Here is an 18,422-nt window from a genome sequence, read left to right as displayed (position 1 = left end):
TCTGATTGGGCGGTCTCTCTCTGATGCATTTAAGTGCGCCGGAACAGAGTCACATGATGTGGGTGATAAACAACAACAGCTATCAGCTGTAAACGTTGATAAGAGGAGAGTATAAAAGTGATTTATCAGAGGATGGTAACACAGCTCTTTACGTCGTCACGGTAACCGGAGCAGCAGACGTTTTGGCACGAGACAGAGAGATTGTTTCCTGTAGTTTGTGTCGTCAGTTTTGTAGAGGAGAAAATGAGCATCAATAGAAATGCAGCCGCAGATTTATACAGGGAATGCGTCGCCCGGGACGTCGAGGAAAACGAAACTACACCTTTATTAGCAAATGTAAGTATTAAACAGCACCGTGTCTTTAACAGATAAACAGCGCTTCAATCTTTATGTTTGAACATCAGGAATAAGCAGCAGAAACTTTTATTACAGTTTAACTATCTGTGAACTAAGTTGGCTGACTTGTCAAAATGCTGCTTATTGACTGACATCACGTGCTTTTTTCTGAAAACTTCTTGGTTTCCTTTCTGCTTTCTGTCTCTGTCACCATGGTATTTCAGTGATTCATTTCCACAGAGGATATAATCTGTATTTCTATTTCATTTTTATGCAGATGCCACACATCATTTGTAGTTTTAAATTGATTTTACACAGATACTCAGTTTGCTCATCATGATCAGCAGCCTATAAAACAGTTACATAATGTGTTCTGCAGCTCTGAAGGTACTTTCCAAAGTCTATTTGCTCAGTTCCTCTGTTACATTTACATTTAGCTTAATTGTTTTGCCTAAAAACACTTTCATTTTGAGCCTGAAGAACACCAGAACCAGCTTTGAAAAGCTCACTAAGTAATTTTTCTGTACTTGTAGAATTTAAACTTCTCCCCAGGTTGTTGAAAATGTCTAAATTGTCCACAGCATTACATAAATCATAACCCTGGTGTCCTTAGTGACGCCACATCCCAATCAAGACATATTTTGATCATCACTGACTGTGGTAATTTTTGGAGTTGGCCCATTAAACACTAGTGACTGATTCTGTGAGCTCAAAGAGTTTTTTTTTCATATATGACTCTAAGTCTTCCGGGTTTGGCATCGAAATGCTTGCATATTTGAGTTAGTAGTTAGATAGTGTTGTCACAAATATAAATTTATTGATACATGTCAACTCTGAATATTTGAAAAAGTTTCAATACTCATTTTCCAGCTGTGTTTTCTTGCTCTCTCTTATTATCACTGTTTACTACAGTCATTCTGCTCATCTCTGCCACTAATTCAACCTGTATACCCTCAGTGTAAATTTCTGCCCACGGGTATTGGGTAAAAAAGGGTATTGAATACTAATAATTTTCATGGTGTTGTATTGAGGTTAGAAATTCCAGTACAGTGAAGTCTCCATGGTAGCTTTCAGTGTGTACCAACAGTCCAGTACATTTAGCATATCACTGTGAAAGATACTGGCATGTTGCGTGTTTCTCTAATGTTGAAAAAAAAAGAATAAATGGTTCAGATTTTCAAAGCAATATGGGGCTGTTTTTAAGTATAGGATGTGCATTTTACATTTTGTTGGGGTGGCTTTTCTCTTGAATATCCTTAACATTACATATTCTGAAGAAGAAGCACAGACGCAGACGCAGATGTAGAGTTTCTGCGGGGCTCATCAGTGATAATGAGTTATCTGATAGTGTGTAGGTGGAGGTCCACACTGATCAGTCAGCGTCATTCACACCAGCTCAAAAAGGAAGTGGTGAGAATAGAAACGCCCTTGTGCTTAATTTGATGGCACATTGTCATGTTAAGTCAACTTAATTACTCATTACTATAAAGCATTATATAAATCATGTCATCTAGATTAATCCTATCACCAATCTGATGCCAAGCAAAAGACATTAAAAGAACAGGAAGCAGGTGAGATAAGCTGTGATAGGGATGTTTTTACACCACTGTGACCCCAAATAGGAATGAGCTGGTGATGAAACATCTTTATGAATAAATTACTATACTATAATAGAATAGTACATATTTATTTTAAAAGTCACATTTATAGTGTCTTCAAATCCATGTAAATGAATTTGATACATTATAATTTTGAATGGCAACCAGTCTGTATTTCCATCCAGGGCTGGGCGATATGGAGAAGGGTTGTAGGGTTGAGTTTTGGGCCTTTTACAAAATATTTGCAAAATGAGATTTCTGATAAATAATGATCAGTAATTTGGATATAATGACTAAGTGTGCAAAGGCAAATTATAGAGCCAGATTGGACAGTCTGGTAAGTTCAGAAAATTACATCACTTTACTGTAATTCAGCCTTTAAAACCAGGAACAGACAACACTTATGATATTACAATATCCAAAATCTAAAATGATATCTAGTCTCATATCAAGATATTGTAATATTGCCCCTTCTTGTTTCCACCTGGTGTCATAGTTTACTTCCTGTCTTTCCGTACTGTAACCCAGGGTGAATCTGACTCAGCAGCCCGCAGGTCAATCCAAGCTTGTTGTGACACTGACACCAGAGTTGCCACTCGTTCTCTCCAGGATATCCCCTATTAGAGAGGTCAAGCAGTTTGGGCAGCTCCCCTTATCCTGAGCTCAGGCAGCTGTCCCACCGCCAGCAGCTCAAATCCCACCCCATCCATTCCCATTTCCATTCCCTGATCCTACATGCCACTGCAGTGTTGTTTCATGACATCCATCATCAGGGCCGGCCAGTTGTTCTTAATACTGTCAGGAGCAATTCTGCTACAGCTCTAACAAATTTAATCAGGTTGCTTCTGCTTCTTATGTCCTCACACTCGTTTTAAGTCATTTATCCACATGTTGTTTCTGTGCTGTGTGTGCAGGGACCAGTGCAGAGCGGATCTAAAGGAGCATCGTTCGCCTCCTCTGTGTTTAACCTGATGAATGCCATCATGGGCAGTGGTATACTCGGTCTAGCTTATTCTATGGCCAACACTGGAATAGCTGGGTTTTGGTAAGAACGCTCTCATAAAACCTTTTACCAAAGTGCTGTTTAAACATCTGACTGAACTATAACTACATATGCACTAATTTCCTACTCTGTCTCTCTCTAGTATCCTGTTAGTATTTGTGGCTGGCCTGGCTGCGTTCTCTATACATCTCCTTCTGAAGCTATGTGACCAAACAGGTGAGACAAGAACAATGGAGACACAATCTAACTGTAGACAATCAGCTCCCTGTGAGTTTGTCATGATTAGATTAGTATTCAGGGAAGTAGCTGATATGATGCTATCTCTCTGTGTCTGTATTTCCTTCCTAAGTGAATCAGGTGACATGTAAATACTGTTCAAAATAATCAAAGAAGCCATGAGATGAGATATGAAGAGATAACAGGGGGTTGCTTTTTATCAAACTGAAGGTGGGAACATCCTGTCCTAATGTTTGGTCATCATTGAGAGGAAACTCCAAATAGATTTAAACGTTAAAGTGTATTGATTTGATTGACTGCTTGATTGATTTGATAATTTAAAATACCAGGCACCCTGGGTCTTCAACAGGAGGGCCACAACCCCATTCATAAAAACACCATTTAATATACAGTACACAACATAAATGACAGGCTAAGTATTACCCATGAATCAGTATGCAATCATGTGAGCTAGCTAACGCTAAATCACTATGCAGCACTTATCCAAAACAGCGAGGTGAACCAGGAAGCTAACATTTATGTACCAATGAAATATAATGGCCAGTTAGCTGTATCATTATTCCAAGTGTATGGATGTTCCTGTGAGCCACAATTTTGTAACTTTTCAGTTAAGAGATTCTGACACACCGCCCACCTCAGACACAACTGACAGGCTAACACACCTCACCATGCTACAACTGCTGCTGACTTAGTAGTTACAGGCAAGCGCAAGCAAGAGAAGACCCAAAAATATACAGACAGTTATCTCAAGTGCAACTTCATTTCATTCATTAAATGTAGCAGGCGTTGCCTGACTTGTCAAAATGCTGCTTATGACTGACATCACGTGCTTTTTTCCGAAAACTTCTTAGTTTCTTTTCTGCTTTCTGTCTCTGTCACCATGGTATTTCAGTGATTCATTTCCACAGAGGATATAATCTATATTTATATTTAATTTTTATGCAGATGCCACATATCATTTGTAGTTTTAAATTGATTTTACACAGACACTCAGTTCGCTCATCATGATCAGCAGCATATAAAACAGTTACATAATGTGTTCTGTCTGTGGCTCCAAAGGGAGTTTCCAAACCCTGTATATTCAGTTCCTCTCTTTCATTTAGATTTACCTTAATTGTTTTGCCTAAAAACAGTTTCATTTTGAGCCTGAAGAACACCAGAACCAGCCTTAAAAAGCTCACTAAGTAATTTGTCTGTATTTGTAGAAGGTAAACTTCGCCTGAGATTGTTGAAAATTTCTAAATTCTCGACAGCATTACAGAAAACATAATCCTGGTGTCTTCAGTGGAAGCTACATCCCAATCAAGACATGTGTTGATCATCACTGACTGTGATAGTTTTTGGGGTTGGGCCATTAAACACTAGTCATTGATTCTGTGAGCTCAAAGAGTTTCTGTTTGTTATATGAATCTAAGTATTCCGGGTTTGGCATCAAAATGTTTTCATATTTGATTTAGATAGTGTTGTCAAAAATATAAATTTATCAAAAATATGTCTACTCTGAATATTTGAAACAGTTTCAATACTAATTTTCCACAGTATCATCTGCTCTGTCTCTCTGTGAGCTGACAAAAGTTGAAGACCCCCGCAGTACACAAATGTGTTTAATACAGTCACATGACTTACTTTCATTAAGGTCTTGAAGACAAGACAAGAAGAAGGCCGTCAGGAAAAGGAAATTACATGTATATATGGTGCTATTGTTCCATTTTTCCAGTAATACACTTAATAAAAAGATATAAAAATATGAATGATAATCAGTCAAAACTTGTCCTGGAATGGATCGTAACTTATTTATGTAGCACCTTTTTAAAAAAGGAGTGCTTTGAGAGACAAAGCAAAAGCAGAAACAGGATACTGAGAAGGCAGTATAGCAATGGAAAGCCTACTGATCATATTTAAGACAAAATTAAGGTAAAGTTAAGATGAGGTTACACAAGGAGACAAAAAACATGCAAGTTGCCAGTGGCAATTAAAGCAACAAAACAGCGAAATAAAAAGCAAGTCCATAAAGTAAAGTGATGAGAAGTTTAACTGTAGCAACATACTCAGCGTCCATTTTCAGCTGTTTTTTAAAACTATTTGGAGAATATTTGGGATTTCATTTCCCTCCTCCCCCCGTGTAGAGGAATGCACACCTCCCTGCTTCACTATTTATATTGGGTTGTCTCAGATTAGACACACTAGCCTGTGTATTCAGGCTATGAGAGTCATGAACATACTGAAGATACCTAGTAAAGTAATTTGGACATAGACCTTGTAAATCCTTGTGTGGCTCCAGAGAGAGATTCTGATAAATTACCTTTTAAAAACCCTTTACTTGGGTCTGTAGGGATGTTCGATAGGAGGAAAATATGCAGTAACATTGTTGAATATTGCAATAACAATATTACTTGTGACAAAAAAATACAATTCATAAAAAATAAACAGATACTAAGTGTACTCAGTTCTGCCTTTCTGCTGCTCAGCATACTGCTAAAATACAACAGATTGCTTGTGGATTTTTTTTAAATGACAAAAAAGGAAATTTTTTTATTGGACAATTGAACGTTGAACTGAACACAAAAGGCACAATTTTTTAAAAGAAAAAGGATGATAGTTACATTTTGAAGTGCACTTTTTTACCGATACCCTCTCTCAACTAACTAAAAAAATCCCTGAATGCAACACCGCAGTCTGTCATGATGTGTTTATCGCTCAACGACATATTGTGCAGCCCTAGTCTGAATACTACAAGTTTGAAAGTGAAAAAAATCTGGGGTGTGGAGTAGAGCTGCATCGATTAGTCGACTAAACAATTAGTCAATCAAAAGAAAGTTAATTACTAACTATCTTGATAATCAATTTATAGTTTCCAGTCTTTTTTCAAGCAAACATTTGCTGTTCTACCTTCTTAAATGTGAGAATTTGTAGCTTTTCTTTGTCATCTATGATCGTAAGTGATGTATGATGTAGTAAATGTATGACAGTCTTTGGGTTTTGGACTGCTGGTTGGACAGGAGAAGCAATTTGAAGCCCTCACTTTTGGCTCTGGGAAGTTGTGACGAGCATTTTTCATTATTTTTTTTAAAGCATTTGATAGACTAAATGATTAATTGTGCAAATAATTGGCAGATTACTAGTTGCAGCCTTAGCGTGGAGTTAGGAAGCAGTGAGCTAAGCAGACCGTTTTAGCCTGCTCCTCGTCTCTGATTGAGTCGAACAGCTCAAGACTGTAGTCACCACCATTAGTGCAACATACCTGAATCTATGACTTAACTGTCTGCAGTCGAGTTGCATTATGGGTAAAGTAGGCACCGGGTTTCAACATTTGAGAAGAATACCTGGACAAAAAGACAATGTGTCTGGTTTTGCTGCATCAATTTTGTTTTAAACTGTTCATCCAGACTCTGTGGAGCACTCTTTTAATTGGGTCTGATGTTTTTCACTTGACTCTCTTAGGTATCAATTCATACGAAGAGGTCGGAGAGAAAGCCTTGCAAAAACCAGGAAAAGTAAGTGTTGTGTTTTGGATTAGTGTTAGTTTGCCCTGTCAGGAAAAAAAGGGAATTTACTCACTTACATTTTCAACATTACCAGAAACCTCTTCACTCTAACAGCCTTTTCAAATTTCTTTTTAGGTTCTGGTTGGAATTTCTATTCTTGTCCAAAACATTGGTGGTAAGTCAGCTCCCATTGCACTGCACAGTTACACACATTTCTTTGACATGTTGGTCATAAACCGATTTTGTGGTTTCTTCAGAAGCGGAGTGTTGAAGAGGGGCTGCAGGGTCAGACTATGGCCAGTATGTTTTGGAGGCAGATAGTGCCTCCTACTGGTGATCGGGAGCGCCTGTGCTCAGGTTCACTCCCTCCTTCCTGTGAGGCTATTATCTGGATTCCCTGATAGCCTTTGACCCTGCAGCCGCTGTCCTCTCAGCCCGCTCCCCTGGGCTTGAAACCTGACTTTTCGCCATATCGATCACTGATGGTAAACCCACCCAGTGTTGAGTAACCTAATGGGACCCCTCCCTTCATCCACCCCACCCCCCTCACATCTCTTTCTCTCTGCTACTGCCATCTCCGCTGCCTCGGCCACAAACTGTGCTTCTCAGACAGCGGAGAGCGGAGGTGATCGCTCCTCTGCAGTCATTAGTGACACGGCTGAGTGGATTACTGCCGTGCCCTCTGGTATGTTTGTGGTTTTCCCAGCATGGGGCAGTAACGTGTGAGAGTGTGAGAGCCAGCACTCCAGCATGCATCACTCTCCACCCCGGGCCCCTTTTGTAAGAGTGCAATTAGCCTCACTCTGGGTAAACATTCATCTGTACTGCCAAAGGCTGATGGGCCAATTGACCTTAATTACTGCCCAGCCCAGGGCTCTCACAGCCTGCCTGTCCCCTCACTCTTAATGAAATGAAAGTGGCTCTGTCTTATGTTGAACACTCTCTCCCACTGTCCGCTGACCACACACAGACGGTTTACATCAATATTCCTTGAATTCATGCTTATTATTAAAATATGTTTCCCTGCCACTTGGCCAATAACAATCCTTTTTCTTCACTCAAGGGCCTTTTTTTGTTTAGAGATGTAAGTATTGGACGCACCAGGAATCCCCATGGAAGTGTTGATGTGCTTACAGTAACCAACTGCATGAAACTAAACCATTGCACCCTGCCTATTGTGTGATCCTTGTCAGTGTGTCTTTATATGCTTGTGTGGTTGAAATCATTCTTTTGTTTTTGTGGTGCGTTTAAATTGCAGGGAAACTTTTTGGCTAAAGACACTAAATCAACCACTGCCTCAGAATAACCTTATTGACAGATCGTAGTGTGCTTATAATGGCATTAGTTATTCAGGGAGTGAGTGTCCTTGCGTCTGTGTGGGCTCGAGGGTTATTGGAGGAATTTTCTTTCATAAACAAATACAGGATCTGAGGGATTATGGTCTAGGCTTATTTAACGGCGAGTGCAAGACCTGCCCCCGGGGCAAAGACGCCCCAGCTAACTCCTGCTCTGCCTGGCTTCACAAATTTAAATCCCTTAACATTATCTCCCTTTATGACTGACCACACAGTCGGCCAGAAACGTCCTCTCCACCTCGTCTCCATCTCCCTTTTCCCCATTCTCCTCCTGGTGTTTTCGGGGCTGCTATGACCCTCAGGAAGTGACCCCGATCCCCTCTCTGATTGGCTGTCCGTTGGAAGGATGTTGGAGCCCGGCGGAGGCTGATAATATCCTGTTTCCTCGTGAGGTGGAGCAGTGGGAGAAATACCTGGATTAGCGTCAGAGATCATTATTGTTAGCCTTCCTCCCCCGCCTCACACTTTCTCCATCCTGGCTGCTACTCCTGGTCTCCAGCAGTTGGAAGATCTGCATAATGTCTGCTCCTCTGCACCGAGGGCTTTGCTGGTGATCCCCTTGAGCTGCTTGCCCCACCCATCTGCATTAACTCAGAGCCGTGGTTCCCCCCCTCCACCCTGCCTTCATTTCCCTGTGCTGGAAAACACACACCATCCTCGCACAGCAATTTAGAAGTGCTTGCGGCCACATAGAGTCATCTGCTGTGTTTGTGATTTAGTCATTTGGCATGATTGTTTATTTTATTTTAAAAACAGACATTCTCTGAATCTTTTTTTCCTCTCTTCCCTCAGCCATGTCATCCTATTTGTTCATCCTGAAGTCAGAGCTTCCTGCAGCCATCAACAGCTTCGTGAGCTCACACAGCGAAGGGTGGGTACATCAGCTCCCTTCCTCGCCAATAAGGAAATTCGGTTCAAAATCTGTCACAGCTGCGGCTAAAACCGAGCCATTCTTTTAGATTAGCTGCACTAAGATAACGAATGAGTCATTCCTGTTCCCATGATGTTGTAGATTATACCTTTGGCCTTCAAATAAGTCAAATTTGACACTCGTGCACCACAAAGCTACAAAAACTTAGCCGGGCAATGAGAAACGTATGAATAATGCGGTGGGAGAAGATCTCTCACTAAACCACAGTACACTACTAACAGTTTGTCTGTGAGTGACTGGAGGGAAACTGGTGCTCTGTAGCCTGAAGCATGCCCAGAGGAAATGTATTTACGACGTAGAGCCATACATCACCCATCATGAGCAGCCCGTGTCTTTCATTGGCCTACATGGACGAGCCTCACAGAGCCGTCCCAGGCCAAGAATGTAACTTCTATCACTTTATTATTGGCCACACTGGTTTAAGTGAGCGTTGTAGCTGCTCTCAGCCCAATCCGTCAACATCTGAATCTTCCACACACAGCTGCTTTGTATTAGTGCTCTCCTTTCACCCCCAAATCTCTCGCACATGTTCCCCGGAATCAGACTGATACAAGGGGATATCAGTTTTGCCATTCTAATTACAGCTCGCTGCTGAGGGAAACAAAACATTTCTGTTAATGAGTGGCTTTGGGATGTTAACAGACACACGCTTGATTCCATCAAAGCCCAAATAACCAACTTGTTTTATATTAAAACGCGTTTCTTTTTTCTGGCTCATTTATCATAACGCAGCAGAGCGAAAACACAGTTGTGCTCAATCTTTTAGTCTTTGTCTTTGCTAATGGACTGTGTGTCCTGTTTAGGTTTCTCCCATCAAGTCTCAGCTCAGGCCAACGATGCGGACAGCTGTGGGTTTGTGCTGCATAAGTCAGATTTATGCTGATCTTCAACACTATGTGGAGATTGACTCATTGGCAGTCAACTCTCCAACCTTAACTGAGAGCTATCCTGCATCTTGTTAGAGCGTGAAATGTTCCACATTTCATGGGTCTTCTAGGTATCCTGCGCCTTTACAGTAAGCCTCCAGCCTCCTGAGAGTGGATCCTAGTGGTGGTGGAGATTTTTATACATCCCCGTGTGTGCATAACGTTCTGTAAAAGTGGAGAAGGGGGTTAGCTAAGCTGCGGTCGAGTGCTTCAGCTAAACTTAGGTTGGAGTAGAAGTGATTGGACAGGAGAGAGTCAGGGTCAGAGCGGAGGTCTCCCTGACATCCAGTTACAGGGCAGAAAACAGCGTAGACGCAGAGACAAATCCATCAGCGCCTATGGTAACGCCACAGCTGTGAAACTGCCAAACAGGGGTCAGTGGGTGTTGATGTGGTCAGAGCAGGTGCTGCTGACTGTGGGAGCCCCATAAAGAGTAGTGGAGCCAGTCCCTCATGACCCCACGCTGCGGTCCAACATACAGCAGCACCCTTCCCACCCGACCCCGACCCCAGCAGAGCCGGCATGCCTTCCACATGTGTCACCTCGAACACTGCCCCCCTTCCTCCTCCTTCTTCTCCACGAGCTCTCCAATCCCGAATAAACCGCCAAGGCTATCCCTCAGCAAAGGAAAATATTATTCCCCTTCTCCGAAAACCCGGCAAGTGAAATGTGGTCTCATCTGACGGAGCGACACAACGTTTGCATGTGAATTACATAATTGTTATGGTTTGCAAGAACTAAAGCCCTTAATTCATACCACATGATGAATCTGTCGCTCTGTATTTGAGCACGAAATGGAGACAAATTTCCAGAGTTGGTCCCTTTTACGGCTCTGAAGATTCATCTCTGTCACCGTGTCATCGCCAAGACCAGGAAGATGATGATGGGAACTGTGGCTTGATTCAGCTTCACACGTTAATTATTCATGCCCACTTGTTTTCCAGATATACCTGGTATGAAGACGGCAGGTTGCTTCTGATCCTTGCCACACTATGTGTTGTTCTACCCCTGGCAATGTTGCCTAAAATTGGTAAGTACATAGATCAAGTGGTATCTTGATTTGCTGCCATGAGTGGTTTGAATCGTTGTGTCTCACCCAGTATGTCTCTCACCTTTACAGGCTTCCTGGGCTACACCAGTAGCATTGCCTTTTGCTTCATGCTGTACTTCGCAATTGTGGTAAGTTGAAATATACATCTTCAAAAACATATTTGTTTATGCCTCCATGCTGGCGACAACTGTGGCTGAAGGCATCATGTTTTCAAGTTGTCTGTACATCAGTCTGTCCTATTTTATGAACATGTTATCTCAAACTTTGGCTCAAAAGCACACTGAACTAATTAGATTTTGGGGGTCAAATGTCACTGTGACTTCACAAAACTCCAGAATTCAGACATTAATTATGACAAAATTTCCCACACATGTCTAATACAAGTGAAGTGATAACATTTTCTATCCAAAAGGTCAAAGGTCAACTTCACTATGACATCATAATGTTCTGCAAAAACACTTTCCTGGCCATTATTAATATCAGCTTTGGCTATCACACAGAAGATTTAGAGTCCCACAGGCTCAAATAAACAGACTGAGGAACTAACTCTATTAAATCAGAGTATGGCTCCTAAGTAGCCTCAGTTTATCCACTCCACTGCATCTACTTTTCGTAATGTCTGATGTGATTTGTGGTGTTTGTAATATAGTTTTGTTGTTTTGTCAAATGTTGTTTTGTATTTATGTGAAACACCTGACATCCTGAGATGCAAGACAAATCTGAGATTTCTTTCCGAAATCAAATTAAATCAAATTATTCAACATCATAACCGAGGAACAGAAGGGAAGACATTCGGTCCGATAGTAAATTGGTGACTCTAATCTTGGGTGTCCACCATGAACTGACTGTATAGATCTTCTATGCTACTGGGTTGAAGATGTGTGTGTGAAGCATCCATGTTTTAGAATTTGTAGCTTCTTTACAGCAACATCCATATTTGAAGAATTGTCTGCTGTCATCGCTCTATGTAAGTCTGGAAGTCTGGTGTGAACTGTAACTCGACTGGTTGGTGGAGGCATACAACCACAAGATGGTTTTAGTTTCCTCAGCTTTCCTGTTGTTGACATGTTGTGTTGTCTCCTCTCCAGGTTGTGATCAAGAAGTGGTCCATCCCGTGCCCACTGCCTCAAAATATGACAATCTCAGCTGCCGTCCAGGTAACAGCAACCCCAGTTTCCTTCTGTTCTAGTCCACGTGCACACAGACACGCAAAAATAAGATACCGCAGGTCTGAGGTAGGTAGTCTGGATCAGACGGTCATGGCCACAGGCGTATGAAGAAAACCCAGGAGACTGAGTTCAATGATTATGTCGGCTCAGGGTGATGAGTACCAGAGAAGGCTGCAGAGAGCTGTGTATGGTGAACGATGCCAGTCCTTAGGGGAAGGAAGTTCAGGTGACCTTGCATCAGTCTGGAAATGACCTCTGGCCTTTTGGAATTATACAGACCGCAGTACAGCTTCAGACCTGGCACGGTTGTTTTCCCTGGCTCCAAAGCCAGGCTGTGGAATCTAGCTTCATGTTTCCTCCATTCTCAGCAGCACTGCAGAAGTCATCTCCTCTCAGAAATAACACGCATCCTCTTCTCTCCTTGTTTCTCCAGCTATCAAATTCTTCTGACGCAGAATGCACACCCAAACTCTTTATCATCACCAGTAAGGTACGTGTATGAAACCAACCTTTTTCCTCTAAGCTGCACATGCAGGACCCGTGAGGTGGCAGGAAAACGGTGTGACTTGTCACCAGCAGACAGAACAACTTCTCATGAAGTTTGGGCTGTATGTGTAAGGATCGCGGGTGCACCGTGCAGCTGCCACTCATATTTATGTTACACTTAAAGGGCATATGTACATTCAGAATTACACAAAGCACATGTTTGGTCCAGATGTTAAAACCATAGACTGTATTAAAGAAGTGGACGAAGCCACTGTTACATCACACATTGGTTCATGGACTAATGTTTTGACACCTTGAGTTCAGCCCTTTGGCCATCGACATTGGTTTTTTGAAGCCAGATGTGAACATATTTGTATGAGACGTTGGCATTGCTCTCCTCTATTCTGATTGACAGGTTGCTGTGGCAGCAACTTCCTCTGCAACCAAAGACTGTAAAAAACAAAATGGATGTAGTCCATTGGTTTGTGGACTCCCATTTTGAAGCTTTGAGTTCGGCATTTTGGCTGTCATCATCTTGATTTTTGGAGCCAGACGTGACCATATTTGGGCAGGAGGCTGGCGCTGTGGAGGAGTGAGGGGTGGATCTGAGGGCTCCATCTTCATACAGCCTTTCACTCAAAGTGGCCCCAGCCTTACTTATGCTTACCTTTAAGTCTAAATAAAAAAAAGTTAATGGTGATTTATGTAAAGATGTACCCTCGTACAGTTGTCATGAAGAGGGAAATTAGCTTTAGAGATCAAAACTATTTTTTTAAGCAGACTGTAAACATGTTTATTTCCCACTTAAATTTGGGCATTTTTAACATGAGGGTCAATGGGGACTGACTCACTCTTAGAGTCAGCCTCAAGTGGCCATTCAGAGAACTGCAGTTTTTGGCTCTTTTTTTCAGCCCCTGTAGTTGCCACTTGTTCGCAACCAGTGAAGTCGCCCCTTGCTGGCAATTAGAAAGACTGCAGGTTGAAAGCACTTCCACCAGCTTCATCCACTTCTTGTATACAGTCTGTGGTTTTAACACAATGTTTTGCAAGAAGATTCTATAAACTCTCAACTTACACAGTATTTAGTGATATATATTTCCATCCATTTACTCGGGAAAGTTCCTGAACTTTGCATCGTCACACTCTGCTCCCCAGATGATAATTAACCATGACACAAATCACACCTCGTCCCACCTAACCCCTCACTCCTGTGTACAACTGCAAGCTGATAGCTTGTTAATGACGGCTGTGCTCTGATGTGTGTTGCAGAGTGGCTACGCCATCCCCACCATGGCCTTCTCCTTCCTGTGCCACACGGCTATCCTGCCAATCTACTGTGAACTGGACCAGTGAGTACTGCAGCCTCTCACCTTCACGTGACTGCTCAGTTTAAGTCACTGAATCTACTGTCTACCTGCCAAGTAAACATGACACTCAGTGAATGTGTCCTTGTGTCTTTCAGACCTTCAAAGTCCAAGATGCAGAACATTACAAATGTCAGTATTAGCCTCAGCTTCCTGGTTTACCTCGTTTCTGCGCTGTTTGGGTACCTCACCTTCTACGGTAAGCCTGCAGCGACACACTTACCTGTAACTAATGCCTGTAGTTACTTTTCCAAGCCCTGCCTTATCTGTATGCACTGTCCCCTCACTCTATCCTTGTCTCCTGCCCACAGCTCACGTGGACTCTGAGCTGCTGCTTGGCTACGACAAGATTATGCCTCATGACATCATGGTGATGGTGGTTCGACTGGCCATCCTGTTCTCCGTGTTGCTGACTGTACCCCTCATCCTCTTCCCTGTGAGTACACTGACCCCATAATATTCTTTTAACACAGGTATCAAAGACTATAGTGGTTAGTAAAGTTAACTAAAATAAGACTGAAACTAGATGTAAAAAAAAACAACAACACATTTTCGTTTCTTGAAATAAAAATAGAAACTAGACTTTAGAAAAAAAAAATAAACTTATTGAAATGTTTATTATGTACTTACAAAACTAACTAAAATAAAAAAAAAATACAGGAAATGCCTTTGGTTTTAGTCTTTGTCAATGTGGTCAAATTTGTCGACACAGTAAGCATGAGGAGATGTATAATATTGATTGAACCTGGGATGTGTATGGAATGAGAACTTCTTAATTATTGCCCCTCACAAATACCCCATGTATTATAATAAAAGATGTGTTTATGTATGGCACCCCTCGTCATGCCCTATGGTGGTAAAATGTATCCTCTGACTTGCATGTATCAGTTATCAGTTAAATTATATCCCATGAACTCATACTTTTAGACCCCTTTATAAAAAAAATCTGTCTTGATTGTTATTTATTTATTTATTTTCGTGGTCTTTTTCCTTCTTTATGATTTGGAACTCCAGTATTGATATGTCATGTAATTAATTGATTAAATAACTAAATAATTTTAAATAATGATAACAATAATAGATGTCTAAAACTTACACTGAAACTAATGAATTTTTTTTTAACATTTTAAACACTAAAAACTAAAGTGATATTAGCCAACCCACGCTAAAAACTGACTGAAACGAACTGAATTGAAACCAAAAATTGAAAAACAAAACAAAGCAAAAAAAAAAAAAACCTAATAAAATATGCAAAGTTATAATAACTCTGAATAGTACTATGCTCATTCCGTATTTTGGAATATTTACTCAATTCTATGAGATTACTTAAAAACAAGAAATGCTTGAAGTTGTTGCACTTGTGTAACAGAACTTCTGATGTAAAATTAAGTTTTATTTTGTTTATCGAGTCCTTGCTTTGTATGTTTATATCACTACTTTTTAATGGTTATTCAGTTTCTAACTTAAAACATTTTTGATTGATTATTTTAGCAGAGCTAGATTTGTTTTTCTTTTGTAACTTTTTTATTTACATGTATTTATAATGCTGAATTTCAAATTAAATGTATGTCTGTACCTTAGCTCAGATCCTGTTATGCAATTAGAAATAGATTTACTTTTAACTACCACCAACAAGTTCTTCATTCTAGTCCAAACACCACTCCAGTTTCCCTCTTCACTTATCTGACATTTGGTCAGAATGATTAACACTGCACATCTTCTATGAATATGTTTGGTTAGACTGAGCTTTGTTTGTGTGTGTGCTCCAGGCCCGTAAGGCTGCGACCCTGCTGCTGTTTGGAGGCCGACCCTTCACCTGGCTGGTCCACATCACTTCAACAGTAATCATCTTGAGTGCGGTGCTGCTGCTGGCCATCTTTGTGCCTGATATCAGTCATGTGTTTGGAGTAGTGGGTATGTGATGCTTATTATATATGGGAAAAGTCTGTATTGCTAGATATTATTATATTTTAGTAGAGCAATAGTTTCTGCTTAACTGTGACCTTTGACATTATTCTGTACAGCAGACATTAGACGCAGCCATGCTCTCAGCCAAGATGTCAATATTTTGCAATTATTGATCGTGGTGGCTAGAATCACAGTATCTGCTCGTACATAATTAATGGTGCAGTCCTGCTTGAACAGTTTATGAAGCTGCTGTTCTCAGAGATGTGCTGCGGGCTGTCTGTGCAATTTAAGTGACTTTCCTGTTTCTTTCACCAGGATCCACAACCTCCACCTGCCTGATGTTTGTTTTCCCCGGCATTTTCTACCTCAAGATCAACAGAGGACCCCTCAGATCCTTCAGCTCCATTGGGGTAACTACACACTGATGTATATCTAAATTTTGGGGGGGATCATGACCATTTCCTTTAAGTTATGGTGCTAACTGTGTTGTCTCTGCTCTTTGTTTCTCCAGGCTGTGCTTCTGGTCATCTTTGGTCTCATTATGGGAATCCTCAGCCTCTGTACCATTGCTTACACATGGGCTCGTGACTTCTAACCCCTTTCCCAAATTAAGCACAACAGCAACGAAAGGGGAAAGCGTGCCAAAGAAACTAAATAAAAACTGGATTAAAAAAAAAAGGGAAGAGAGATGATAATCAGCATCACCTCAGGCAAAGTATTTATGGCAAAGTTGTTCTCAACACTAGACTCGTATGTGTTTTTGTACTTTCTTACAAACATAGCTCAAACTCAGCACATACAAGCTAAATGAAGTGAGGACTTTAAATATTCTATCCGCTGATTTTTTTATTTTTATTTTTTAAATGTCTTTTTACGAGATGACTTTCAGATAATAACCAGGGCAAATCTTTACTTTTTTATTATACCTGGCACAAAAGATTTATTGTGTCAGAATGCCACAAAAAAGTGTGAAGTAAGTTGCCCATTATCTTTAAGTTCATTGTATGTACTTTATTTTTATTTTCTTAAAGCCCTTGTATTGTTGTATGTGGATGATCATGCACCTTATGTATACCAGTCTTCTAGCATTTTAAAATGCTGTTGACTAAGTCTGAGCCGTAAATTTGTCACGTTTACCGTTTTCTCATATTTTGTTTATAGAATTTTTCAGTTGTACATGCATAATCACTTGTTTTCATTAATTGTTGTTTACACATATAACACAGTTTATTTACCACTTTGTTGTTTGGGTTTTTTTCTTTTAAACCTGTTTATATTGTTTATTAAGTATACTGAATGTACGGACCTCAGGTAGTGTTACTGCTGCTACTGATCGGTGCTTTGACCTTTTAATAAAAGGGAAACTGTTTATGTACTGACATGTCAGTTTGCTCATTCAACCACCAACCTGCCGTTATTAGTGCTGTGGAAAGCTCATTGGTCTAACATGTCACATTCATGGCTGTGCGTTTGATTGGCAGGCACAGTATTGATGCTGAGACCTGCTCTTCAGCGCTGTGCTGTGGGTTCAGCCTGCAGCTAATGAAAGCCACATGCTCGGTACGTTTCTAATCATGATGCTGTTTAGATTGTCTTCATGCTGCCTCTGGAACCTACAGCCACTCAACTGCTGCTTTTAATCTAAGGAATTAGGCAGACTGGCCCCGCAGTCCCTACAGAAAGCAGTGGCTGCCCGCTCTTCACGCCCCCTTAAAGTGGTTCCCCAGTCCAGGAAACATGCCATGCCTCTATCCTCTTTTCTGAAGGACAGTCCCATGACAAAAGTGCACCACAGTCACTTGCAACACTGAATGTATATTTGGTGGTTGGTGGTAGTAAAAGTACGAATACAACAATGTAAAAATGACAAGCCCTGCATTCAAACTCTTACTTAAGTAAAAGTACTCGTGCAGAAAACTGTCTATCTGCCATATTTTCATATATGGCATTATTAGATTGTTAATACTACAACAATGTGCATGTTTCTCTTGTAGCTGGTCAAAGTGTAGTTGGGCCACAACGTAAAAATACATAGACATCTGAAACTGACAAGGGGTCACAAGCTAAAGAGGTTGAAAACCACTGGTTTAATCTTCAACATTGCATTTTATTTTTATAAGCTTATCAAATGCTTTTTATTTAAAATCTTAATTTGAAAAATAACTACAGCTGTCAGTCAAGTAAAAGTGGTATATTACCCTCTGAAATGTAGAAGTATAAAGTAGCATAAAAGGAAACACTTAAAGAAAGTACCGTAGATTTGTCCTAAGACAGTGCTCGAGTAAATGTACGTTCTACTATTTCTAGTAGTAACAGGAAGAATTTGACTTGCCTAGTACCATCTTCAGCTGTCTGTCACCATATCTGTGGAAACAAGCTCTTTCAGAAATAAGAAACAACCCCTGACACCCATACACGGGTTCCTATGGAAACCACAGTTAAACCCATTTGCAAAACAAGATTACCACCTAGTGTCAGACTGTGTTTACAGCAGCCCAGCTCCTCCTCATTTCATTGACATTCCTCTGTTAGTTTATAAAATCCCAACTAGGAAGAGATAACCAGATGCTCCA

General features: G+C 40.8%; 1 protein-coding gene across 1 annotated transcript; it reads left to right on the top strand.

Moving 5' to 3' along the window:
* Positions 1 to 44: 44 nt before the first annotated feature.
* Positions 45 to 17,224, top strand: slc38a6 (solute carrier family 38 member 6). Its single transcript, XM_049596967.1, has 16 exons — positions 45 to 336; positions 2,849 to 2,979; positions 3,080 to 3,153; positions 6,616 to 6,668; positions 6,795 to 6,834; positions 8,807 to 8,885; positions 10,816 to 10,901; positions 10,992 to 11,050; positions 12,011 to 12,079; positions 12,525 to 12,581; positions 13,847 to 13,926; positions 14,040 to 14,140; positions 14,253 to 14,377; positions 15,711 to 15,855; positions 16,165 to 16,259; positions 16,361 to 17,224. Exons 1-16 carry the CDS (start codon positions 244 to 246, stop codon positions 16,442 to 16,444), a joined length of 1,371 nt encoding a protein of 456 aa, XP_049452924.1. The 5' UTR covers positions 45 to 243; the 3' UTR covers positions 16,445 to 17,224.
* The last annotated feature ends 1,198 nt before the right edge of the window (positions 17,225 to 18,422 follow it).

Source organism: Epinephelus fuscoguttatus, linkage group LG14 (genome assembly GCF_011397635.1).
Source record: "Epinephelus fuscoguttatus linkage group LG14, E.fuscoguttatus.final_Chr_v1".
Taxonomy (NCBI): Eukaryota; Metazoa; Chordata; class Actinopteri; order Perciformes; family Serranidae; genus Epinephelus; species Epinephelus fuscoguttatus.
This window is presented reverse-complemented; position numbering and strand designations above follow the sequence as displayed.

What these genes read in the sequence shown, in the direction of transcription:
- slc38a6 (XM_049596967.1), top strand. Translation starts at nt 244, where the DNA reads ATGAGCATCAATAGAAATGCAGCCGCAGATTTATACAGGGAATGCGTC. An exon ending in CTACACCTTTATTAGCAAAT is followed by an intron (nt 337 to 2,848) that starts GTAAGTATTAAA and finishes CTGTGTGTGCAG; the next exon opens with GGACCAGTGCAGAGCGGATC. An exon ending in CCTTGCAAAAACCAGGAAAA is followed by an intron (nt 6,669 to 6,794) that starts GTAAGTGTTGTG and finishes ATTTCTTTTTAG; the next exon opens with GTTCTGGTTGGAATTTCTAT.